General features: G+C 38.0%; 2 protein-coding genes across 4 annotated transcripts; both read right to left on the reverse strand.

The window, feature by feature from the left end:
- Positions 1-501: 501 nt before the first annotated feature.
- On the reverse strand, positions 502-18,300 carry elf2b (E74-like factor 2b (ets domain transcription factor)). The gene is made up of 9 exons (XM_057332449.1): positions 17,983-18,300; positions 11,221-11,340; positions 9,843-10,047; positions 5,107-5,220; positions 4,840-5,016; positions 4,572-4,652; positions 3,007-3,196; positions 2,511-2,873; positions 502-2,422 (listed from the first exon to the last, which is right to left on the reverse strand). Exons 2-9 carry the CDS (start codon positions 11,293-11,295, stop codon positions 1,666-1,668), a joined length of 1,962 nt encoding a protein of 653 aa, XP_057188432.1. The 5' UTR covers positions 11,296-11,340; positions 17,983-18,300; the 3' UTR covers positions 502-1,665.
- Positions 18,301-18,793: 493 nt separating this feature from the next.
- On the reverse strand, positions 18,794-26,069 carry mgarpb (mitochondria localized glutamic acid rich protein b). 3 transcript variants are annotated; one of them, XR_008962889.1, is made up of 6 exons: positions 25,899-26,069; positions 24,401-24,501; positions 24,055-24,127; positions 21,804-22,067; positions 19,414-20,070; positions 18,797-19,259 (listed from the first exon to the last, which is right to left on the reverse strand). XR_008962889.1 is itself a non-coding variant. In XM_057332864.1 (5 exons), the coding sequence occupies exons 1-5, from the start codon at positions 25,972-25,974 to the stop codon at positions 19,763-19,765; spliced, it is 807 nt and encodes a 268-aa protein (XP_057188847.1). In that variant the 5' UTR covers positions 25,975-26,069; the 3' UTR covers positions 18,794-19,762. The 3 variants fall into 3 exon arrangements, 2 of the variants coding, with proteins under 2 accessions (XP_057188847.1, XP_057188846.1); XM_057332864.1 differs by having other exon boundaries at positions 18,794-20,055; XM_057332863.1 differs by having other exon boundaries at positions 18,795-20,070.
- Between the last annotated feature and the right edge of the window lie 237 nt (positions 26,070-26,306).

The following is a 26,306-nucleotide window of genomic DNA, read 5'->3' on the forward strand; positions in this document are numbered from 1 at the left end:
CTCACTGCTCCATAGTGGCGGAACATATTACTGCATGCACAAAAATCATACTATGATGATGCATTTCTTCAGTTCACTAAAGCAGCCATATTATGCAATGAGAACTGTTTTGCTGATATAAATTTAACACTTCTGCCGTGTTAAATAACTTAATTAGCTCGAAGTATTTGGACACTGTAGCCAAATGTAAGAATGTCACTAAATTAAATAAACTATTAAAGTGGGAGTTATGTTATACAAGTTAATTCATGAAAGTAAATGTGTTAGGTTTTACTTTTTAAAGCAACATACATGTTAAAGTATCTAGACTTTTTAAAATTAATAGTACACGTAAATAATAAACTATACCTTGTTTCTTACACAACTGGGTCCCGGATCTAACCCACATTATTATTGCTTATAGGTTTCGATAATTGCCTTAATTTATATAGAAATGGAAATGTTTGGCCTTCTGTTTATTTTTAGTGGGAATGCAACATAGCACAGATATGTATCATAAGAAAAAAACACCAGGGCTCAAAATTCATGAAGTTTTTTATATTCGAGTAAAATCTACTTGAGTACACTTTGGAACAAGAGTACAACAAAATAGAATATACTTCAAATGTTGAATATACAAACTAGATTATTCTGAACACAAACATCTTGTTCTCCCTTTCAGAACTAATAAAAAGCAAATTGCAAAAGAAAAGGCGCAAGAAACATTTGGATGCATGCTGCCTATTGACCTCATTCTGTACTTCAGTGACAACAAAACCGTCATAATTTCAGCTGTCAAGTCTCTTGATAGTGGACTCGATCACATGAAAGACTCAAATGGTACGGACTGTTGTACTCCAAGAGCTTTGAAAATGGACTACAAGAATGCATTGCAGTTTGTTTGCCAGTAATACTGTGCTTGGTACAATGTGTCGAAAAAAAGAGATTAACACAACAAAAGCCTAATAAGTGTGACTTACAACAAAATAAGAAAAATTTAACTGTTCTAAAGCTGCACTGTTTATAAATTCAGTAAACTGTATAATTCATATATACAAAGTCCTTAATTTCTTCCCTTATTAGAAGTGGAGGGAGAATCGACTCAAAAGTTCCTGTCATATGGGAACACACGGGCACAAGCGCGTGCTCACAGTGATCGTCAAAAGAAACTGCTGGTTTTGCGTTGCAATTCGAGCGTAAAAAAAAAACTTTTTATACAAGTTATAAAAAGTCAGATTTACACTCCCTCATTCACATTTCAACTTTACTATTCGACTATTCACTCATTAGTGTTCTGTTAAGCTGTTAGTGTCTACGTTTAATTAAAAATAAAAAGGTTGGAGAACTGTAGTGATCTTTACACTGGTCCCTACACCAATCCATAATTGAAATGACAGACATCCAATAAACCTTTGCCTTGTATGTAGATTTTATCCACATGATGGGTGAACCGTGCGGTGTTGATGCAGGTGAGTCACAATGCTTGTTGCGTTTTTTCGCCTGGTCATTTTTTTATACAATGAAACCACACTTGAACTCTACAAAAACTGTACAAGTCAACAGTAATCTCCAGTTAATTTGGTATGTGGTACAAAAAAAAACACCCAGCGTGTGATTGAATAGTAACTGGGGTAAATGTGTCTATTCATCTATTATCATTCATGACAGAAAAAAATGCTTCGCTCCTCAGCTCTCGGCTGTTTCAGACTGTGGTTTTGCACTTTCTACCACCACTTCTACCATTTCCTGTGTGGTATTGTCCTGCTCAGGTCCTGTCTGGACCACGATCACCCGTTCTCCAAAAGTGCTGTCTGCTTTAGACTCGGAGTTCGGTGCGGTGCTCTTTGCTCTCGGAGAAAGCTGGCTCTGTTGAATCTGGATCTGAAATGGGACTGACATTGGATTCTGCACAGAAATCGAAGCAGGTACAGTGACCTGTGTGGGGCTCTGGATTGAGACCGGACTAGACACTGTCTGAACGGAGATTGGGAGTCGAGCTTGTGTCTGGATTGAAATGGGGACCTGTGTCTGCGTCTGAGCTGGAGTCCGCTGAGCAGGCACTGCCAGTCTGACCACCTGCGTCCCTGGTGCCACAGACACGGGTGTGAGGGCTCGGACGGCGAGGGGCGCGCCCATCAAATTGATGCCCGTAGGGATACCAGGTTTGGTTTGAAGCTGGCACTGCGTTAGCTGGGAGGCGGGTATGGTGATTATCTTTGCGAGCTGGACTGTGATCTTGTCACCGTTTTCCGCCGTGGCGGGCACTATCGTCGGTATGGTCTGGATCAAGACTTTGGGTGCATTCCCGCCGGTCCCTGTGCCGGTATTGGTTGGCGCCGTGGTGAAGATCGATGGATTTGCTGATTGCACGGCCATGGTGGAGATTTTCTGACCCAAAGAATTCGTCATGACAACCGGCACTTGCATAGCAACCCGCACAGTCCTGGACACAAGATATATTATTAGACATTGTTATTCAAAACCACTCATCTGATCTAACTTGCACCAATTTTAAATTCAACTTTGGTTACCTGGGTGCACTGGCATTGGAAACGATGGTGGCATGGGTGTGCTGTAATGCATCGGTCGCCGTGGAGACTGTTACTATGCGCTGAAAGGGAGTTGCCGCCAGCGCAGCTTTGGCTTTTGGAGAGCCTGGGTGAAGCAGAGTCCTACCACCCCCTCTTAATATGGCAGGGATTTTGGAGAATTCAGTATTCAACAGTGTGTCAGATGAAGGAGGTACGCGCTCATAAGTTTTCTCTTCGCATATGTCATCACCTGGGTCACACTTATCGTCATCTATGACGACAATGTCTTTAGGCATTTCCTTAAACTGGTACACCAACCTCTGACCTTCTACTTTAGCCAAGATACCTCTCTGATAGTAATACCTATGAGAGAACGACACAAAATTAACAAACAAGGAAACACAAATATAAAAACATGTGCTGTCCTGGATGCTAATTCCTCAATATGGCATTCAAGCCATGCAAAAAAACAAATTCGTTCACACAAAACTTTTACCTGAGTGCTCTGCCCATGGTTTCATAGTTCATATCAGGTTTATTCTTGTGTTTGCCCCACAGCTTTGACACCGCTTTAGAGTCCACCAGTTTAAAGATGCCTTTCTCCCTCTGGGTCCACTTGATGTATTTGGGACAGGTGTTCTTATCCTGCAGAAGGTCTAAAAGAAACTCCCAAAGGTATGTGCTTCCTGTAGGGAAACAGCACCAGTGCAAAATCTAAGCAATAATTCACAACTAATAGCCATTGACAATCTAGCAAAATACATATCACACAGATAAAGGATTTTAAGGCTGAATACAGATAGCACAACTTAAAGGGGTTATATGGCGCGAACACATGTTTTTCTGTGTCTTTGGTCTGTTATAAGTTGCCCATGCATGTATTATCACCAGTTTAAAGATGCCTTTCTCCCTCTGGGTCCACTTGATGTATTTGGGACAGGTGTTCTTATCCTGCAGAAGGTCTAAAAGAAACTCCCAAAGGTATGTGCTTCCTGTAGGGAAACAGCACCAGTGCAAAATCTAAGCAATAATTCACAACTAATAGCCATTGACAATCTAGCAAAATACATATCACACAGATAAAGGATTTTAAGGCTGAATACAGATAGCACAACTTAAAGGGGTTATATGGCGCGAACACATGTTTTTCTGTGTCTTTGGTCTGTTATAAGTTGCCCATGCATGTATTAAGACACGTAAAATTGCAAAAACTAAAGTGTCGGAGCAAAATATGCATTCTATCTAAAAGCGAATGCTCACCCAGACCTGCCTGAAACGCCTCGTGTAACCACACCCCCACAAATCTACGTCAGTTCGTGGTATGATTTGACTAAGACCGCCCAAATGTATACGCAAGTAAGGTGGGCTTACCTGTCAGTACAATTGCTTTGTAACCTGATGTTCCAAATATGGTAAGAGGCGTTACATTTCCGTCACACGCTTGCAGTATTCGACCAATCACTACGCACTGGTTAACTGGCCAATCATAGCACACCTCTCTTTTCAGAGCAATGATCTTTGTAAAAAATCCTCGCGTTTCAGAGATGCGGGGCAAAGAGGACATACAAACATGCACGGTATGTGGAAAATACAGCGTTTTTTAACCTTAAATCCTGTATACACATTGCATTGCATCTTAAACAAATGATAATATTCATTTTAGCCTTGTCATATGACCCCTTTAAAGGAATAGAACACATTCAAAATGAAATTTCTGTCATCATTTACTCAGCCTGTTGTCATTTCAGACCTGTGTGACTTACTTTCTTCTGCAGAACACAAAAGAAGATATATTGAAAAATGTTGGTAACAGAAAAACGCTGGACCCCATTGACTTGCATTGGTTTCGTGTCCACACATTACAAGTCAATGGGGACCAACGGTTTTTGGTTACCAACATTTTTCAAAATATCTTCCATGTTCTGCAGAAGAAAGAAAGTCACAGGTTTAAAATGACAACAGGGTGAGTAAATTATGACCACATTTTTCATTTTCGGCACTGTAAATAAAAAAAATCTAAATTTTAAGTACATCTATTCCCTTATTTCCTAAAATACAAACCTTTTCCTTCTCTAGACTTCTTTTTGATGCCCAGATCCGGAGATCCATTTGAAATGTGATGGGGTTTAGGTCTGCGCCCAGCTAAAATAAATAACAACAACAGTTTAGAAGCGGCCCCATTTTACTTTTCATGTTTTGTCTTGTTGGTCATAAGATGTGTTTATATATAAAGGTGAAAGTCAATAAAACAATTTTAAAAAAGCAGCCCCATTTTTTTTTCACTCCTGAACTTTAAATGTCTACAACCTTAATGTTCTTGCAGACTCACATTTTCTTCTCTTAGTGGGTTCCATCTCCAGCACTTCTGGTTCCTGTATAACAGTAACCATCTCCATGGGCTCAGAGTCTTCTGTGCTGACCTCCACCACCGTCTCGGTCAGCACGTCGGGCCGCATGGCAGCGTGCAGGAACTCAGAAGTGTTAACACACGGGGGCACAAAAACGTCTACACACCAGAAAGACATAAATAATCTTAGTAAAGAATCAAGATGTATAGGTATGTACAGTGTGTTATGTGATGGGGCACACTTTTTACCTGGGCTCCGGTCTCCACGTAAGCTGGAGGGAGAATCCATGTGCAGAAGAGCTTCTGCGGCCTCGATGGTTTTATCGGAGCAATAAACAGTTGAGCCATGAACCGATGCTTCCACTGCCATAGAGGAAAAACACACAAGCTGATTAATATTCTTAAAAACTGTATGTACTGCGTTTGCATAGTATCAGACAGGATTGTTTTATACGCCTTCTAAAGCATTATTTGTTAACAACAACTTTAACGCAATATCATTGTATCTATATAACATATACAGCTTAACTTCATTCAATACTCAATTCAAGTCTGTCCTGTTTAACGTTCTAACCTTACTTTTTAAGTACCTTTTAATTGTGATATCTAAGCGATTTTGAAATGCCTTGGTATCTACAGGTTGCTGTTTTTAATGCAATGGTAAATATACTGAATGGCCAACAGAGGGTGCCATTGGGTGAAAAACCTGTACATTTTGGACTTCCCAAAACCATGATCCAATCCCACTAGGTTGAATCCCAGAGTAAGAAACATGTTTTGGAAAGAAAAAACTGCTTCAGCTAAAGCTGTCAGTCAAAATGATATCACAGTGATCAAAACGTGCAGATCAGTTCGTTTTGACAGAGAAAAGGACAACACTAATGATCCCGCCGCCTTATCAATTTCCTATGCAAGTGTAAATTCATGAAGCAGCTCACTTTCTAACAAAGAAACAGTGCTGAAGCAACATTTTGTATTCTTCATAAACAACAAACGATTTAACAGCCAGTGGCAGATTTACATTTACGCATTTGACAGATGCTTACAGTTATATCCCAAGAGAATCCAGGCCAGGAGGACTGTACCTGTAACAAGTCTACTTAGCCCAATTAGCGCCCACTAAAACAGTTGGGATGAAAGCATCTGCTAAATGACAAGTCACTTCCTTGTGGGTCTGTGTTAGCAACAGGTGCTGAGAAGCTGATCCGGGACCTGCGAAATCAGGCATACATAGGCAGAACCTGCAGCCCTGACTGTTTGACGTTGACGTCCATGGTCGCTAACACCTGTGCATGTCTATCCAAGCCTTCTCTGAACTCTCATTACAACCCGACCCTGTCCATGTTTGGGTATGTGTGTTTGTTGCCACACACAGGGGCTATCTTTAGGCAATGCCAGTCATAACCACACACACGCGGTGTCCTTTAAAATAGGTGACCCAGCATTCATTTGCTTTTTGGACTCAAACAAATCAGCCCTGGAGACAATGTACAAATTAAGCTATTATGAAAAAATATTGAAGTTGTATTTTGCTTCTCTGCAATTCTAAGAGAATAAGAGAGAGTTGCTGTATGGATTCAAGAATGCAATAAATGTTACTACTGTGAAGACGTTTGTATTTCGGACTATTAGATATTCAGTTAAACTAGATTAACACAAAATAATGAAAATAAAATTCTGAGGTAATTTAGCAAATTCATTCTGCAAAACCAAATCTAACAAGTGTAACGTTACGTCAAAAACAATACTAAACTCTTTAACCTAAGCAGAACACAAATTGGACTACAAATAACGATCTATCAAATGCTAAATGAAAGCATTAAACAAATATGTCGAATTTACTCAACGTATACAATCTAATAAACCCACGCTAAAGATTGAGTATTGTGGCACTATTTTACCGCTACTAAAATAGCGGTCCAGAGGAAAGTAGTGCAGTCCCTCTTCACTTCCGTGTTTACAGTCGTCAGAGCTTTCCCTCCAGTTCTTTCTGAAGACGCTCTCCGAGTTTCCTGCCACTCAATACCCGCCCCGACTCTGATTGGACGCCGCTCTAACAAACGCCCCAAGAAAAAGACAAGACGATTGGTCCCGTGTAAGATTTCGAACAGGGCGCGAATTCTATTGGACGACGAGGGCTGTCATTCAACGCTAAGACAGGCCAGCGGAATAACAATGCTTCCGCCATGAAATCTTAATATTCACTAGAAAAAATCTAAATACCCATTCGACAGCTTTACGACACCGCCTGCTTAATCTGATAAAGAATAAAGGCGTGTTTAAAGAAAAGAAATAAAACTGAATGTTGTTCTTAGGTGTTGTGACTTTAGCGATGAAAGCACGCCAAAACGTAAGTGCAAAAAACAGCTACCACGCTTACGTTAGATAACGGGACATCAGCTAGAATAAATCAACGTGCATTTAATTACAAAAACAATGTTTTCGCCATACAGTTTAACACCGCAAATAAATCAAATTATAGTTTTTAAATGCACAATACGCTTGTTGCTTTGCGTGCATTTTGTCTAACATGTATCACATTTCCTTAGAGCACGAGGAGTTAACATCGAACAATCAAAAAATAAAGCTCTCGAATACAATTTTATTGGGAACTCAATTTACTGAAGGGTAAAATAAATATTACGTTTTATTAAGCCGTATTTATCAGTTAAAAATAAAACTCAAATGTCCTTCCGACTCCAGACAGCGTGGCAAAGACGTAGGAAAGACAACATCTCTCCCACTTCCTGGTTTCAGAGCAGCGCACTACCTCCAGAGAAACCCGTTATCTGAACACACTCCGCATTTTAAAACCCTCGCGCGCCGTGCAAACTCAACACTGTGCGCAGTGAGCACACAAAACAAAACGTGCGTAACTTACATTCACACTACTTTTCAACTTTCTAAAGCAAGCGGAGAAGAAAAGCAGGCAACGCCATGCAGGTTGCCAACCAAGGTGATCACTTCCTGAAATGCCCTCCATTACTTTCTAGCACAACTTCAAGGATATCAGCGCTGCGGCTCGAGCGCCGCTCCGCTGCACCTCAAAAAAGCCCACACCTACAAGGTTTAAAAAGCCCCTTTATCTTTTACCTGCTCGTATAAGCAGATCGAGCTGGTTAGCGGGTCCCTCATGCAGCGACGTCGCCATGTTTCGTCCAGAGGTGCAGATTCACATTGACTCGCATTGAGCGCGTATAGAGACGCACGACTCGAATATCACTCCGCCTCCACAGGAAATCTCCACAAATTCAGCAGCACGCCCCAGGCGGGCACAGATCCTTCCGCGCCATACACAGGAAATCCTCCGCGCTCTCGGCTTTTACGTTTAATTTACGTCAACAGTGGAGAGAGAATTCACTCAACCGGTGGATTCTATTTTATCCCCACTTTAATATTATTAGCATACTATATACAATATAGGGCGATTAAAAAACTGCGCACACGTGTGCTACATATACATACTAAAAACAAACATTCAGCAATTCATCAGCTAAAGTATGGACAGTCGCACATATGACTACACTGAGCGATTAACATTTGTCATTTTCCTATTGTCTTTTTGTGTGTTTGAGATATTGTGGAAATTATTTTAATTTAGATGTTGCCCATTCAATTAAATAAACATACTCCTGTTCCTTTCTAAGATCCTTTGATTATGATCCAATCATCTGAAATTCCTCTAAACGAATAGTTTGTTAAAACAATAATTATAAGCTGTCCAATGACCCGTTTTGTACTACATTTTATGAAATGTCCGCAAGAGGGCAGTGGCGATTTACCACCAAACAGCACTTTGGCACCAAACCTTTCCATTAGAAGTCTAGATTAGAGAATGTAGTCGTCCTCAGATATTTAATCACGATCATTTGATAATCTTGTAAATTATTTTACAACCCACATGTATCTCTTGTGTGAGCATCCCATGGGGGTGCTTTTCTAAATACAATAAGAATGTAATATGGCAAAAATAAAACAAATCTCTGACATTACAGCAACAGAAGGTTACTTTTTGTCAGAATACTTTACAGAAGACTCTGCATAGAGTACCCAAGAACTACTTGACTCAGTTGATTATTTTGTTGATTTATATTTTTTTAAATAAGGGATAATGATATACATTCTGGATATACAATTCATTTCAATTTTGGCTTCACAAAATCTCACTGCCAAGACTAAATACTGCACAGGATACAAAAAAAAAACATGCTGAAGCGCAGTCAAAGTGAGTTTACAAAACAATATTATTAACAAATGCTGTCCATACATTTCTGTTACATTTACATGAAAAACTAAGAAAATAATTCTCCAGATAACATTCAAGATCACACAAGACAGAAAAGTAATAATTCATGGACATGGACAGTGGGTTTCTGAGTTCTCTGCATTTAACTTGAAATCCTTATACTGTTTATGGATAATATGGGTATGGATATGCAAAATAACCAGCACTGCTACATTTTCTAAGTCTGGCTTCTGTGAAGAAGGGTTTTCTGTCTGAATGGCAGCAACATCCAAAGTGGGCATGAAAACATCACTGACATGCGTTTCAAAGCTGGGATATTTCTGTAAAACTTGTCAGGTCCTGTAGTCTATTCATTTTGTGTTGTTTATATCAATTCTTTATTTACCCATCACAAAAGTCCATCAGTGTTACAGATGGATGTATGGTATAAGCAGGTCAATCAATATAGAAAACGTCTCTATCATTAAAATGTTTTTTTTTCACCAAAACCAAATGCATTACTTATAAAATGATCAGCTAGCCTCACATTGTTTCTTGCTGACATTGTTAGGGTACTATTAGGTTTCAAGCATTAAAGAGAATGACAAAGTGCTGTCTTTGTTTTGATTCGATTTAACATAACATTAAAAATAATCCCCTAACAAATAAAAAAGGTCTCGAACAACATGAGGGTCGTTTAAATGACAAAAATGACCTATGAGTAGTTTAAATGCAGTAGTTTGAACGGTGTGATTCTTACCTGTCTCCATGACTTCGGTCTCCACCTCCTGCTCCTCGGCCACACCCTGCATCAGGTAGGTCTCATCATCATACACCAGCACCTGAGCAGCGAAGCCCTGCTCCATCCGAGCGCTGGGAACCTGCTCCACGATCACTGCAGGATACTCCGCTTCCCCTTCCACTTCTCCTTCCATTTCTCCCTCCATCTCACACACTCCTTCCTCCTGAAAGAGAAACAGAGGCTGTGTTAAATAGTTTTAGAACAATTTCTAAATTGGCGTTTCTGATTTGTTTTTGGTGGGTTTTTTTACTTAATTTAGGACAGTGGGAGAGAGAGAAGGGGGGCGGGATCGGACCACAAGTCAGGATTCGAACTTGGTCACACGAAGCGCAACTGCGACACACGTCAGAGCTCGTGTCCACGAGGCTATCAGCTTTGACTAAATTAGCATTTCTAATTGAAAATGGCAAACTTTTTTTGTATAGAAATTTTATGTGTTAGGATTGTGTTGAGCAATGCACTGCACTGAAACTGTATTTGAAACCTTCAACACAATGATCGCCGTTGAATTGCAAGGGAAACCCTAATATGTTTTCCCTAAAAAACTAAATTTCCTTTCGACTGAAGATAGACAAACATCATGATCTTGGATGACATGAGGGTAAGTAAAAAATCAGCACATTTTTTGGTGTACAGAGGGGCTGTATGATATTGAAGAAAAATGTGATATGTGACAACTCCCTAAAGAAACATGATATGCTATTTCATACTCCTTTGTAGTTGTAATATGCCTGATAATTTGTTATATAATAGTAACCAAAATGTTACATTTGTGAAACAAGTGTAACAATGAATTTGTTTAAGAAAATAATATTTTAAAACCTTTTCAACATTTTGGTACCTGTACATGTTATTAAAAAAACTTGGTTGCGTTTAGCTGAAGTAATAAAGTCATAAGCATCTGTAATGGCATGAGAGTAAATTATGAGAACTTTCATGAACTATTTCTAGTTAGTAAAACGCTTTAAAAGTCTACGACTGCAGTTTAGTCTTGCATAGCCATTCTGGCCAATTCTGATACAGAAACTGGTTATAGTTACATATTAAGTTTCCTCAGGAATATCTCAGGAACCTTAAAACTCTTTTAAAGATCTGATGGTTTCAACAGATCCAAATCCAGTGACCAGATCTTCCTCTGAGGTGCAAATTGTGGCAGTTTGGTGTCATGTTAACGTAACTTTTTTAACTGACAAAAACTTGGGAACCATGATTCATGGAACGTGCATCAAATGTCTGTGAATAGTTTGTGGGCGTGCCGTCTGTGCCAAAGACTAGCGCCAACTGCACATAAAGCAGATATGCAGGAAGTGGACCTTTGTAGATGAAAAATTCTTACCGGTAAATGGTCGTCCACTGCAGTGACATACTCCACCACGGCTCCTCCACTGTCTATGAGCACAACAGACGTCATGACTCATACCCAGCGCTCTGCTGACCCCAGTGGCAACGTCCAGAACTGCAGACAGAGCACAAAAATAATTAAAATACATTTAAATAATAAATAATTGTATAATTAATTGCTTTTTGTGAAGCCAAGATACAATTCACACAACATATTTCAAACAAACATTACTAAATGTTACAAGCAGATTCTAGGCTTTTTAACCTACTCTCCCTCTCTCTTGTCTGCTTGTCTGGGTCAAACAGGAAACTCAGTCTTGCTAAGGAACAGAACACCAAAACAGGAAGCCTGTCAGTGGAACACTGACGCCATGGCAACAACCAACATTCTTTGGTTTGTGGCATGTTAAGCGCTGTCACTATTAAAGCAGCATGGCACTCCCAAATTGTGAGTCTTCCTCATTACACTTTCATTAAAGAGAGAAAGGACGAGAGACAATCAGAGTCAGTGTGACACCCTAGTGGCTAAATTATTAAGTAACTTTACTGCTTCAGATAGCCAAAGTGACAGAGCAATGCAATTCAGTGGTGAAATGTTAATGCTCTCAAACTATTGAAAATATATCTAATATATTATAATATAGTAAAATAATATATAATGAAAATAATACAAACAGGATCCTGGAAAATATGCATCAATTATCAAAACGGTTATATATTTGATTCTGCAGTACCTTTATATAGAATACAGCTATGAACATGCTTAGCCTTGTCCAACAACTGCAACTTTTTTTGTTAAAAATAAACAGAAATAAATTATAGACCTTCAATCCACATAAAGATTAAAGTAAATTGCCAACAGAAGATGGCTATACAGAGGCCAAACTTACAGACTGCAGCTTTAACCACTTTCATAAAGTATCCACCCATGTTTTCAACAGGCAAACTTGGCTACTTTGAAAAGTAGATTTTTGTACAAGAACACTATTTTAGTTCACTAGTAAAATGTGAATCTTTGTGTCAGTACATAAGGCCAGATACTGCGTGCTGGGAGAACAAAGACAAAGTAATTTCAAACTTGGAGCACGTTATTACATTCTGATGAAAGATTACAAGGACAAATTTTTCTGGAATAACCTCAACTGATGAATCACAGCATAGGAACATTTTGATTTCAAGTTCACATCAAAACAATAAAAAACACAGTCTGGTGTGTCAAACCTTTCACATTTCAAAACGTGTGTATGGTGGCACATTCTGGAAATATAACTGTTTCGGATTCTGATTGGTCTAGTTTGCTTATAAGCGTTTTACCTAGTGTCTGCTGTGGCCGCCTAAATTTGTTAATACTCTCCATGATTGCTATAGAACAACATCAAGCAGTAATTATTTATTAGTGTCAGGGCTGTACATAGCACAGGTGATACAGAGATTTAAAGTTTTGTAGCACAGGCCAAACAGTATAAAACAAGTATAAAACGTCTGTTGTCATTAAAAAAATATGCAAGTGCAGTTCATCACATGAATAGGCAGGTAACTGACAAATTACATTAATGTTACATACAGATGGATATAATTTTTAGTTTACCTAAATTTGTTTTATTTTTCTAAGTTCTGTGTATTTCATTTTTTTACTATACAATAGAGGTATACTGTAGTACTATAGTTATTTACAATAGTAAACTGCTGTAAAATTCCTAGATACTATAGTGTTTTTGAACCTTACTGTACTATACTACAGTGTTTACTACAGTTTATCAATTTACTACAAGGGTACTAAAATTTCCTTTAGCAAACACTACAATATTTTTTCTTCTGAGTGTTCAAGTTAAAGGGACTTTTATTTTGACGAGTAGTCAGGAACACGCTTGAGTTTTAGTGTGTTTGACGATAGCTTCACTCAAGCAGTAAATGCTCGTAAAATAAACTTAATCTCCAGAGTTGCTATGAGAGTTTATGTGTTTATATCCTCATACAGTGCAGACGCATACAAATCCTTGACCATCACTCGTGTAGTATGTTAATCTGTGCACCTCATTCACTCAGACACGCAGAGCAGCCAGATGACATATTTAAATAACAGGATTCTGCATCCGCATCTAGTTACTATGTCCGCATCTAGTGGTCTCCATTGATTATTGGTCCGGTGTTACGAACAAACAAGCACAACGACAAACGCAATTCACATAAACACGCAGCTCTATCTAATGCACCTATTCTTGTTATTCTTAGCCTTAGCACAGACAGATCTTTGGCAATGGAAGTTTTTTTTTTTTTTTTTTCAAGTTGCTTGTCCGGTCTGGCAAGTATAATTCTCTCTCACTTGCCCATACAAAACATTCACTTGTACCGGGCAAGCGTTAATGTCGAGCCCTGCACTTAAGATCAGTCTGTTACATTGTTAAAGGAGCAGTTCACTTTAGAATTTGCCCCCCATTCACTTTCCATAGTAATTTTAATTCCTATATGGCAAGTCCATGGGGTCAAATTTTGAAGTGAACTACTCCTTTAAAGTGCCCTACCCTACTACCGTAGAAACACAGTCACAAGGTCTGTGCAGGGACGAAGGGGTGTGACAGCTAAATGTGACATGCACACTTCCTCACAGATGTGTCTGGATCATGTTATCTGCGAATGACAAAATTACAAGTATTTCACAGTATTTCCACATAACAGCCTTTCCCAAATGTCATTTTAGTTCTTAGCTAAACACAGATACATAGCTAAATTCACAACTGCATTAATTTAGCAAATATGATGCAGCAAAACAAATGTAGATCTTCCCTTTTGCAAATTCAACTGTTTTAGCACACAACAGCACATTGTGATCTGTTGGGTATACTGTTACTTGAAGGGCAATGAGTCAATTCCACAAAAGTTGCTCTATCAGATGTTATCAGGAAAACTCAAGTAACTCATCCTTTTCCAACCTTTTGTTCCTGGTGCAGCTGTAAAAATCCCACAGCGTTCTCCCTCCAAGATGCATACCAATTCCCAGGAAACACTCCCAAGACATTTCCTTACAAAAAGGTATCCAGTCCACTTCAACCATGGCTTCCTTTTCTTCCAAGATCTCGACATTCCAACAACCTGACTCCGCAGAATCCAGTCGCTTTGCCGAAAAACATCATCAGGGAAATAATGGCTAATGTAAAAATCATAAAGAGGCTGACTGACGCAAACTACGTTGCTTTCGCTTCCTGTTTTTTTTTCTTTATTCCTATGTTCCGCATGTATTTCTCTTCTAAGAATAAGTCTAGTCTCTTCTCATGTCTAAAGGGTACGGCAGCATCTGTAAGTTCGACTCTGCATTCTGTGAGGCAGGATCACATGGTCTGAGCTTTCCGAACAGGCATCACATGACCAACGCACAACGCTGCTTTTGTGTCCTGAACAGACTCTCCAGTAATGCAACGTCCCACCTTTAAATACACACACACACAGCCAATGCCAAAATCCAGCCTCCACCCAACCGCCCTTCAGATGCAACATATTATTCCTCAATGAGAGTCAGCTTGCATCATCTTTCCATCAAAACCGACCAAAACCACTTCTGCTTTCACAAGATTCAATTCTTGCTTTTAAATAAATTTTCTCACCCATATGTTTCAAATCTGTAATACCCCTACAGTGAAACACAGAAGTTGGGACTTCTGTGGTACTTCGAGAAGGGGTTGATCGATGCATGGAAAATATAAACATTTTTTGTATTTCACAGAAGAAAATCGTACAAGCTTGGAACAACACAACAGCGGCTAAATGGATTTCATTTTGGGGTGAACTGTTCCATTACGGTCTGTGGTCCTTCCTATTTTATGTAAAGAACATGGAATGACACACTAGTAGGGATGCACCGAATGTTCGGCCACCGAATATATTCGGCCGAAAATAGCAAAAAACGCATGTTCGGTATTCGGCCGAATATGTGAAATGGCCGAATAATTTTACCGAACATGACTCGAGAAACGATCAACTAGCAACCAGCGCAGAGAGAGAGAGAGAGAGAGGACGTGCGCTTTATTAATGCCGCAAACATTTTGGCAGTGTGTGTGTGGAGCATTTTAAGGTGTCAGAGAAAGACAAGCACGGGACTTGCCGCACGGAAGTAAATTTCCGAATGAAAGCGTCTTTACCGGTCGGTAACTTGTGGCTATTTCAGACGGGAGCGGGCTGTCTGACAGTAGCCCCGCCGCTCGCGACATCCTTTGACATCATACAGTGGTCGCGCGCACACAGTTCCCTGTACTAAACAACTTGTCAAAGTATGTTCTGTGCATCCCGGCCACGAGTGCACCAGAGAACAGTCAGCTTTTGTGGGCGGAGTTTGCAGGAGAGACGTGAACTGATATGGTTGTCAGTCAGCATCAGTCAGAATAGCTTGCGTTCGATGTTTTTTTTTCTTACAATCATTTTGCAACGTAGCCTATAATAATCCAACAGTTTTAGTTTATTCGTATTTTTAGTTTATAGGCCTAATGTGGAATGACACTTTTTAATGAATGTTTTGTTGTAGGGGTACAGAGTAACTTACATTACATTCTTTTACCAGTCAGTTATAGGCCTAATTAATATAGGCTATTAAATTTTTTGTTTTAATGTATTTTGTTTTGCTCAATTTTATATTAAGTTGTATTGTATTTTATTGAAAAGCAAGACAAATTTTTAAAAGCAAATTTTGACTATTCAGTTTGTGCAATAGTGAAAAAATAGCTTAATAAATAGAAGAAATGCAAAAACCATATTCGGTGTTCGGTATTATTCGGCCTTCGGCCAAGTGTTTCACATCATGTTCGGCTTCGGCTTCGGCCAAGAATGTTAGATTCGGTGCATCCCTATCACCACCAATACACACTAGTGCAGATGGCACATAAAAACAATGTGTGGGAATCGGATGGGGGGTCAAATATTTGAGCCAAACATACCAAATGTTAACTGACCTTGTGCAAATTGGTTTACGAAGCAGAACGAATATTCCTGCATTCAAAACCTGCTATCCGATGACTTGAAGACTTACAGGGCATTGTAACCTCACATCCCAACAAATTCATTAGGAAACAAACAGCACCAAGCAACTTTATAATAAATTGTACATAATTAAAAAACACAAGCAAGATTTCTAGTTATTAAATATCTATTGGAGTAGCTCAGCTGAGTCAGTAAGAAATAGAAGCATGGCACACATGTGAATCTACTATGAGCAGATTGGCGTTGTGTTTAGTATTATTAGCTCAAGTACCAAATACTTCTTTCTAAACATTTGGAAGAGCAGGGATATCCAAACATATCCGGTCTTAAACAGCAAAGTAAATATGGTAATATTTCATGGGCAAGTATGTCAAACAGTCTGTGCTTCCATGACAACACTGATGTGTCATCGAGGTTTACAGTAAAACAATAACAAGTGATTGCTAATCCAGTAAATTCAGTTTTGCAGTGAGTTAAATACGAACTCATCCGACTCTTGAGGGCAGCCACAATGTTTGCATACTAGACATCCATAGCACGCAAGCCTAATTTACTTACGCCATGTCTACACCGGACGCAACAGGTGTGACGCACCGCATCCAGTGTGGATAAAATGTAAAATTATAATGGGTTATGCGTTTCTAATATTTTTTGTCGTGTCGCGTCGCACCCGGTGTAGACACGGTGTTAATCTGTCTAGGCTTTTGACCTATGCCCACATTGTTGCCCATGCTAAAGAAACTTTATCACCATATTAAACCCAGTCAAGTTAGAGACATTTAATAACACAGCAAAGATATCCATTCAAGGTACTTTCAGGGCCCGGCACTTTTCATACCTTATCTTCTGAAATCAGCAACTGCTGATTTCAACAGATCAAAGTCCTCTGCAAGTCTACACTGTTCACTTCACTTTCAGCAGTGTAAACATATGGATCATAGAAAGTTAAATGCCATTCCTTCACAAGTGAATAAATCTAACCCAGGCTTAGGGCAAGCCAGTGCTATTTTTACATTAAGTACTGGTGTCTTTCATGTCAAATTATGATCAAAGTCGTGGGTTTAACTTGTCTACTATGTTACATGCCAGCAAATACAAATCTATAAGCGTCATCATATGTGTGCATGTAAAGCAGTGGCTAAAGCAAAGCTGATCCTGTTGTACTCTGTCCAATTAAGTGGGCGTTACAATATAAACATTGGAGGAAAAACGACACAGCAACATCATCTCAGCTCTTAGTTAAGAGGAAAACCACAATTTAAGCATTCATGTGTTCTTTAAAGGTGCAAAACAGCAAGCAGAAAGTCTGGTTCTATTCAGTATGTAGTACACAAATGTGTCACAAATCTCTTGAGTTAATACACGTTTTACACACTGCACTACTATTAAAAAAATTCAATAAGATACCTAAACTATTTAGATAATAAAAGAATAGATTTTTAGGTTACTTGAATTTCATTCAAATCTAACAACAACAACTTTCAACAGAGAAGTCTGTCGTATATGCCTGCTTATCAACTCTCTACTAGCATTTAGCTTAGCCAGCTAGCAAATAGGAGCCTGGTGAGTTATTCAACGTAAAAATATGACACCTTTAAACAGACAAACGATTAACACTTTCACGCATGTCAATGTGACCAAATAACTATTTTAGTAATAACGTAAAACTAAAGGAAAAGCCCAGTATAGCGTAGGTATCCTCATAGCTTCAGACCAAATAAGCTACGCTAATATAACCGCACAGTTGCTGCTCGTTCATTAAAATATGGAAACTTCCAAGTAAATTATTTACCTTACAAAGCTGTTTCTTTAAATGAAATCCACAGTATGTTTTCCTCAGTTTGCACGCATATAAAATGAGCTGGGGGTACTGACTGTGTTGCTGCTGTGGCGAGGGTGAGCTCGTCGGACTGTGGCTGCTAGCTGCTAAGCGCTAACACACCTGATACACACAAACAATCACACACAGAACGACACACACACACACACACCACTAAGCGCACACTGAACCACACTGACTGATGAACCTCAAAAACAAAAACACCGATCGCAGTACAATTCTCATTCCCTGCGATGACGGGACAGCCGGGAAACAAGAAGAGTGTGTTGGCAGCAGATTCAGATCAGAGTCATGATGTAGAAGTAGCTCTCTCCCTCTTTCTCTTTACACAAACTCACTATTGTTTTATATATATTTCTTATAACAATTGTAATGTATTTGTATTTACTTTGAAAGAATCCGTCCATTCCCTATCCATATAAATTGGTAAAGTTGCTTTTTCGCATTATGTAAAAAAGTCATATACAGGCTAACACGTTTATTTAATCCACGAATATTATAAACATATGGTCACTAATTATCTTTGCAGCATCAGTTTTACAACAATTTAATCATTGTCTCTGATAAGTACTTAAATATCTGAATTTGCTTTTTATCTTGATCGCTGAATATTAGGGAATAATAATGCCTCTGAATTGTTAAAAGAGCAAAGCTGCCCAGAATTTCCAATTATTACAATAAAAAAATAAAAGAAATGAAATACATATTTAGTAATTGCACATTAAAGACTTTATTTTATTAATGACTAAAATTTCAATAAAGAAATCCAAATTTGATTTAAAAAAGAAAACAGAAATCAACGAAAGCTGTAAAATATGAAAGAACATACAATAGAACAGGCAAGACTATGTAAAGTAGACTATTAAACTGTTTTCACCTTTTATTTGTTTATTTTCTTATTTATTTATTTATGTTTACTTGCTTTTAGTTAGTTAGAAAGTTGTTTTAATCAATTAAAATTGATACAGCGCACTGCGGTCACTTTTTGTCAATTATTCAAATGCTCTCGTTGCGATGGACTGCGCTATGTGCGCTTCAAGACACAGTGTTAATAGTGACCTCTGGTGGTAAACTTGATGAACAACGGGTCTGGATGTGACAGCATCGACAATCTAAAAAAAACTATTCATCCTTTGGTTGAAATGATTTCAGTCTCGTTGTCTATGAGTCGTATTCTGTGATATATTCAGTTCATTCCTGTTCCATCACACCATTTCTACTTTCAGCAGCTGTGAAAAAATAAACGTTTGTGAACAGCAACTAATTCTTGCCTAACAATTATGTTAAAAGGCTGCACATTTCTGCTTTTAAAAACACAATGGAACAGAGATTTCACATAGTATATTGTATTGACACATTTTAACAGCATTTATATCCTATTACCATTCTCTGTAGCGTGGGTTCAACTTCCTCCACAGCATCCACCATTGTTTCAGAAACATCATCTTCTGCAGCCCCTGCTGTGGCCTGCAGATCTTTTTCAAGGGCGGGTGGTGCTATGAAATCTTCTAAACCAGCTGTCTCGTGACATGATGCTTTGTCTTTCTCTACTGTTGCTGAAGTCACATCTGCTACTCCAAAAATGGAATCATCATCTGACAGCGTCACAAAAGAGCTCACAGCCTTTTCCAATGTCAAATCATTCTCCATCTCTCCAGAAAGCTCCTCAGGTGCAACTTCGAATAAAGCAGGATGTTCATCTGCGACTTCCGTCTTGACGGGGTTGTTTGTCTCAGTCCCACCATAGTGCTTCTTCTTCTAGTGCTGCAGGAAGTTCTTCCAGTTCTTCTACTTCACCATCGGACCTTCTCATGTCAGTCTCCACATCCACTTCTTTCACAGTTATAGATCCCTCTACTTCTGGGACCAACACTTTAACATCTGGAAGCTCCACTCCATTGAAGGTGTCTCCTGAATGTTTCACCTCAGCTAACCGCACTGCAGCCACCAGATGCTGGTCTCCAATTGAAGCTGCAGCGATCTCTGCTGTAGATCCAGCAATCATTCTCACGGTGCTTAGTAGGTCTGACACAGGGATAGCTGACACACGATTAGTTTGTTAAAACAGATCTTCTTTTAGCAGTTTCTCAGAATTTCTTTACTGGAATGAATATACTTCCAATGGAATAATAGTAAATGGTGCATAGTTTAATACATTGGGTTAGAGGTTTTATCAAAATCCCTTTGTAAGATCAATAGTAACAGGGATCTGTTTAAGCATCTATGTTGTGATTTATTGAATATTTTCAGGAAACCTTGATTTAGGCATTCGTGGGTAAAGTATCTTAAGCGCACTATGGCATAAGCCTCTAAGATTAGTGCTGAAATAATCAACACACATTCAAGAGATTTACACAGAATGATGCTAAAGCCTCTTCTAGTAAAACAATCAAGACAGCTTAAGATACATTAAGATGCAGTGGGCCTTTTACGAATAACAATTAAAGTTGAATTAAAAGCTTGGCAAGAGGAAGTTAAATATTTATAGCAAATGAACTACAAAACTAACACTGTGCAGGAGCTCTTCTAGAAACAATACAATATAAACGGTTTCAACGGCAACAAATTTAACTTCCAGTAGACCTCTGCTAAGAATCAATGACAACAGAGTCCCTGTACAGTAGATTACTTAATAAAATGAACACAACATAGATAAACTTAAATATTAGCATAAATTAACTATATTATATAAATTGTTATATAGACTGATAAACAAACACAGACCGGAAGTTAACTTTGGGCCAGGCGGCACATACATAAACAGCATAGAAAAGGAAAGTGTGAGGATTGTTTTGGATTATTTTTTATCTGTTCAATAAGGGGAATTAAAAGGTGTGAAAAAATCACATTTCATAAGACTTTATTTAATGTATACAAACATTTCCTTTAAAAATCCCCACAATATTTGCTCTTAAAGATAAAAGACTTTTATAACATCTGGACTCCCTTTACACTTCTGCGATCAAGTGGACCTGATAGTAGAATAACTTGGGACTGTTTGAAACAATTAAGGTTAAACATTGAATTGCTGCGTTTTTTATTTATTTATTATTATTTTTATTATTATTATTATTATTGTTATTATTATTATTTATTTATTTTAGTTACTACCGGGTATTTTAGTTATATTTTATGTATCATGTTATGTTAATTAATACCCTGTATGGTGTTTTTGTCTTGATGTTGGAAAAAAACAATAAAAATAGTTGTGAAAAAAAAAAACACAATCAACATACATTCCAATGATCAAATGACAGCATGGAAAAATGTCTCCAGTGTCAAGCAATGATACGCAACTGACACTGGCATTATGGCAAAGAGGTTTGGAAAGCATGTGAAGAAAAGTTAAGACTAGAAAATTACCCCAAAAAAGGTTATTTGAGAAAAAAAGGCACAAGGTATCTACCATGTTCTGATGCTGTAGATATGGTATTATTTGTTTTGTAGATGGCACAACCAGTGAATGAAGAAGGAGAGATTCACTAAAGTGTCAAAAACTGTTAGTTAAAATAATAAGAGTTAGGGTTACAGCATTACATTAGAAATGATAAAGTCTCCCTAGTCTCCCTTCAGATTCTATTACTGGAAACCTATAATCTCTCCATCTCACTTTCACATTGAGATCAGCACCCTGGGAAGGAAAAATGACACTACTTTCTGCTCACAGGACAAAGACTCCACACATGTTCTGAAGGTCGGTCAGGGATGGTTCATTGGGTTCACATCTAAGCTGCTGGGCATCTAGGCTGCTTCCTCAACAGAAGATGTCTCACCCGTCGTCACGGCAAGTGGAGCTGCAGCAGCAACATCTTCGGCAGGTTCCTCAGCATCAGGTGTCACTGCCTCAACGACAGCAGGTGTTGCCACGGCTTCTTCAGCCTCTACTGTCATATCGGCCACAAGCTCTGCAGGAGAATCTGCAGCAGCATTGGTGGGTTCAGTAGCAAGCACCCCAGAGATGGGTTCTATTTCAGTAACGGTGAGTTCGGCCACCGCAGTTTCCACAGCTGCTGCTGCTGTGAATGCAGCCACTGCTCCTATACAGATTACAGAAAAATGGCTAAGCAATGGCTAACCAATGTCAGCATGTGATGTATGAAATATGGGAATTCAATTGTTAATAATTAAGAGATGACTAAGAATAAACCTGGTCACAATGCATCGTTTTTTTGGGGGGCGTTGTACATGGTTTGGAATCAGATTTTTTGCTTTGTTAGTGCATAAGTTCACTGATGTAACAAAGGAATGAATATGGATACAGTGTCATCTAGCAGTTTTGCCATCAGTTAAAGGAATACTTCCCCCAAAAATGAAAATTCTGTCATCATTTACTCACCTTCGAGTTGTTCCAAATCTGTATACATTTCTTTGTTCTGATTAAGACAGAGAAAGATATTTGGAAGAATGCTTATAACCTAACAGATCTTGCCCCCCATTGACTCCCATAGTAGAAAAAAATACAATGGTAGTCAAAAGTGCCCCAGAACATTCTTCAAAATGTCTTATTTTGTGTTCAACAGAACAAAACAAAAAAAAGATCAAGTAATTTTTCAATGGGGGGCAAGATCTGTTTGGTTATAACTTATAAGCATTCTTCCAAATATTTTTCTCTGTATTCATCAGAGCAAAGAAATTTATACAGATTTGGAACAACTCGAAGGTGAGTAAATGATGATAGAACATTTTTGGATGAAGAATCCCTTTAAGTTGTTAGTATTCTGACATCAGCAAATATCTTCAAATCTTACAAGAAAATATACAAATAGACAGCGAATGAAAAGAGGAAATCAATATAGATTATCAAAAAAACTCTTTTTCAAGATGTCGTGCTCATTAATTCCCTGCCACCATTTTCCACTTTACCCTCATTATTCACCAACCAAACATAAAATAATTAACAAAACATGCAAGATGATTGGTTTAAATTCTCTCAAATTATAAGCAAGACATTGGCCAAACCAGGTTTTTGATATTTCATGTTCTAAAGAAAGAAAAAGTATAATTGCAGTGATGATGAATGCAAAGAATTGATTGATGAATATTGCCGCAGGCAAAACAAGATGACAGACCAGAAACTGCACGCTACACAAAAACATTCATTTGATCCGAAATTCTACTGGTTATGGGTGTGAAACGCTCAAAGACAGACATGCTGACAGATATAAAGTTTATACTCACCCTCATCATCTGAAGAACAAAAAATAAGTGGTTAATGGCATGTAATTAAAGGAAATAGAGGTCAAATCTACTCTAAATCTAGCTGGCTTAGAGGCTGCTAAGTAACTCGGAGAGAGAGAAAGAATCCGGGAACCAGACAAAACAACAGCAGACAAAACAGAGGCATGCACCCGTAAATTTAATTAATCCTGTAGTAAAATAACTCTGAAAGGGAACTTAATCTCAGCTGTCAGTATAAATTATTCACGTTTACCGATGTCGAAAGTGTACAGGGTTTGAATTTAACAAACTGAAGACCAGTAAAAGTCAAAACCCAACCCGATATTCATATTGACATTATAGTTCACCCATAAAGGAATATTTGTTCATCATTTTTATGTCATGGCAAACCCATTTGATTTTCTTTATTCTGTGGAACACAAAAGAACATATGAAGAGTTTGGTTCCAAAATGAGATAACTCGAAACTTTCAAAAATCCTGTTTTTTTATTGTGCATTCCAATTAATATCAATCAAACTGCAGTTGGTTTCTTTTGATTTGCCAAAATAACAAAAATAAACAAAAATACAGCTAACTAACACAATAAAAACATTGGATCTCATTTTGTAACCAAACTCTTCATATTTTGAAAATGTTGGTAACCAAACAACATTTGGGACCCCAATGACTTCCACTGTAAGGACACAAAACCACTGAGACATTTCTCAAAATATCTTCTTTTATGTTCCACAGTCATACACAGGTTTTGAATGACATGAGGGCAAATAAATGATGACAGAATTTTTATTTTCGGGCAACTATCCATTTAACTGCCTAAATAAATAGATTTAAAATTCTGCACTTACTTTTGGATCTGGCCTCAATTTGAGCAATCCTGTCATTATATCTTGCACTGTCAGAGTTTATTGTTTTATAAGCCTGAAGAAAATGAGGGGGATGGAGAGAATGTTGAAGATGTTAATTACATTTTATTGTACTGTAATAGCTTATGGTGGTTATTGTGTGATAATATCAATATTTATTGATTGTAGTTGAGTCAAAACTATTGTTGAATATGATTTAACTAAACAAACTACATTACAGTAGATCCCACCAACTATAGAAATTTGAACAATGTTTTCAAGTTAGTTGGATGCCAAGACCCCCAGTTTCCAAAGCTTTCTAAAATACTGAGGAAATAAAAATACTTACATAAACAAGAGCAGCAGTTAGTGAGCCTCCACCAAGTACCATGTATGCAATGTTTGTGCCTGACGCAGGCAGTCCGAAGGACATCTGTCGTATTGGGACAGCTATTGAAGAGAAAGATACAGACATACATCACTGACAACCAGGACTGAGAAAAGAAGATTGCATTAAAAAAGTACACATGTTTATCTAAATAATACGTACTGTATGAAGTGTATTATTTTATATTGAAGGGAAGGCAAAACTGAGCATGAATATCAGGACATCCTTCCAAATGTGTATAGAGAAGCTGAGGCGATTGCAAAAACAAGGTGACTGCAGCAAGGTAGTCTTCGCTTCATTTATACACTTAATCTCATTTATGTCTGCGTCAACAGATCATTAAGGTGAAGGCATCCCTGCAGGAGTTCAGGACAACATGTGCAAAGTCCTGCTGTCCCCACAATGACAAAAATATACACAAGCACAGACAAACACTGACTCTTATTTTAGTCTAAATCCAGTGGAGTAGTAATGGCTTTCTGCACAATCCTGGTCAAACTCATGCTGGCAGTAAACCCTGAGGCCTTCTTCAACTATTTGGGTAATTTTAGGTTTTGTGAATACATCAGTTCAGTCATGCATACAGTGCTGAGTCAGCAAACAACCCATTAGACCTTAAAGTTGAAAAGATTTTAGACATCTTCATATTTTGAAGTACCAGTGACGGGCACACTGAAAGAAAAAAATGCACCCAGTTCAAACTGAGTGAATCCTTTTACAGGAAATTAACTTTAAACAAGACCAAATCCAGCTATTTCCCACAGATGCACTGGAGCAGGCGATATTTAGTGTGCACACCCCAGCCGTCTGTAATGGAAAACTCAGCTTTAAAAACAAACTCCAACAAAATCAAAGTCCAGACAGCACTGACAAAACATTGCTGACAATAAATAAATTAAAATATTTTACTCTCAAAGGCAATTATGTTTTGGAATCCAGGGTGCACACATACTCAATACATTACACATAATACATAAATAAATCAAAGTAATCAAAATGAAAACAATCATCATATCCCAGTTAAAAACACCATTTTTTACAAAATCATCAACATTGTTAAAAATAAATGTATTATTGTACAAAGCAAATCAAATGTGTAACTAAAAAAATGTAAAAAACAACTACAACTAGTTACATAATTTTGCACTATTTTAATATTTGTAAAATGTATATATTGAACAATATTTTATGCATACTTCCGGACAGATTTGAGGTTTGTATATCTCAACTGTTACATAACACAAACATGAGAACTCAATGTCCTGAATTGAAGTAAATAGTCAAACCACTGACACACCTCCTGTATCACTGGACTTCAATTAAAATCTTACATTTTTCTAATTTATAATTTCTTTCCATAGTTTATGCACCAACACCACTCCCTTTTATATTTTAGGCTGGTGCATTTTATTTTCAAACAAGACACTGTTCTGAGCGATTGTAAATGGGTGTTTCTTACCATTATTAGTCAAAGGAAAGAGTGTTTTGCGTGCCAGAGGCGCGAGTCTTTGCCAAGCCGTTCTGCAGAACATCATTACCCTTGAGGATCCACAATCAGTAAATGACTGAACAGTCTCAATGACAGCCTGACTGAACTCAAACTTGTGTTTCTCTATGAGCCTGATCCTTATAAATTCCTACTGTCACCTCCCTCTTTTCGCGTCATGCATTTTGTACACGTGGTCTGAAAAAATCTAAACATACTGTAATAATGTTGTGACTGGTAATTCATACATGCATAACTTTTAAACCAAATAGTTTTGTTTTATTCAGAAATGTTATCACATTTTTGGACACTATCCGAATGTTTTTATTAAAAATATTTTAATTAATTATTTTTTATTGCTTAAAATAACGAAGATAACTT

This window comes from Triplophysa rosa, linkage group LG4, assembly GCF_024868665.1.
Source record: "Triplophysa rosa linkage group LG4, Trosa_1v2, whole genome shotgun sequence".
NCBI classification, from domain to species: domain Eukaryota; kingdom Metazoa; phylum Chordata; class Actinopteri; order Cypriniformes; family Nemacheilidae; genus Triplophysa; species Triplophysa rosa.

Coding starts and splice junctions, on each gene's coding strand:
- elf2b (XM_057332449.1), bottom strand. CDS start 11,295: ATGACGTCTGTTGTGCTCATAGACAGTGGAGGAGCCGTGGTGGAGTAT. Junction 5,221..9,842: donor GACCGAAGTCATGGAGACAG/GTAAGAATCACA, acceptor CCTCTATGGCAG/TGGAAGCATCGGTTCATGGC. Junction 2,874..3,006: donor ACCATGGGCAGAGCACTCAG/GTAAAAGTTTTG, acceptor GTTCTCTCATAG/GTATTACTATCAGAGAGGTA.
- mgarpb (XM_057332863.1), bottom strand. CDS start 25,974: ATGATGTTCTGCAGAACGGCTTGGCAAAGACTCGCGCCTCTGGCACGC. Junction 24,502..25,898: donor CTTTCCTTTGACTAATAATG/GTAAGAAACACC, acceptor TCTCTTCAATAG/CTGTCCCAATACGACAGATG. Junction 24,128..24,400: donor TAACTGCTGCTCTTGTTTAT/GTAAGTATTTTT, acceptor CATTTTCTTCAG/GCTTATAAAACAATAAACTC.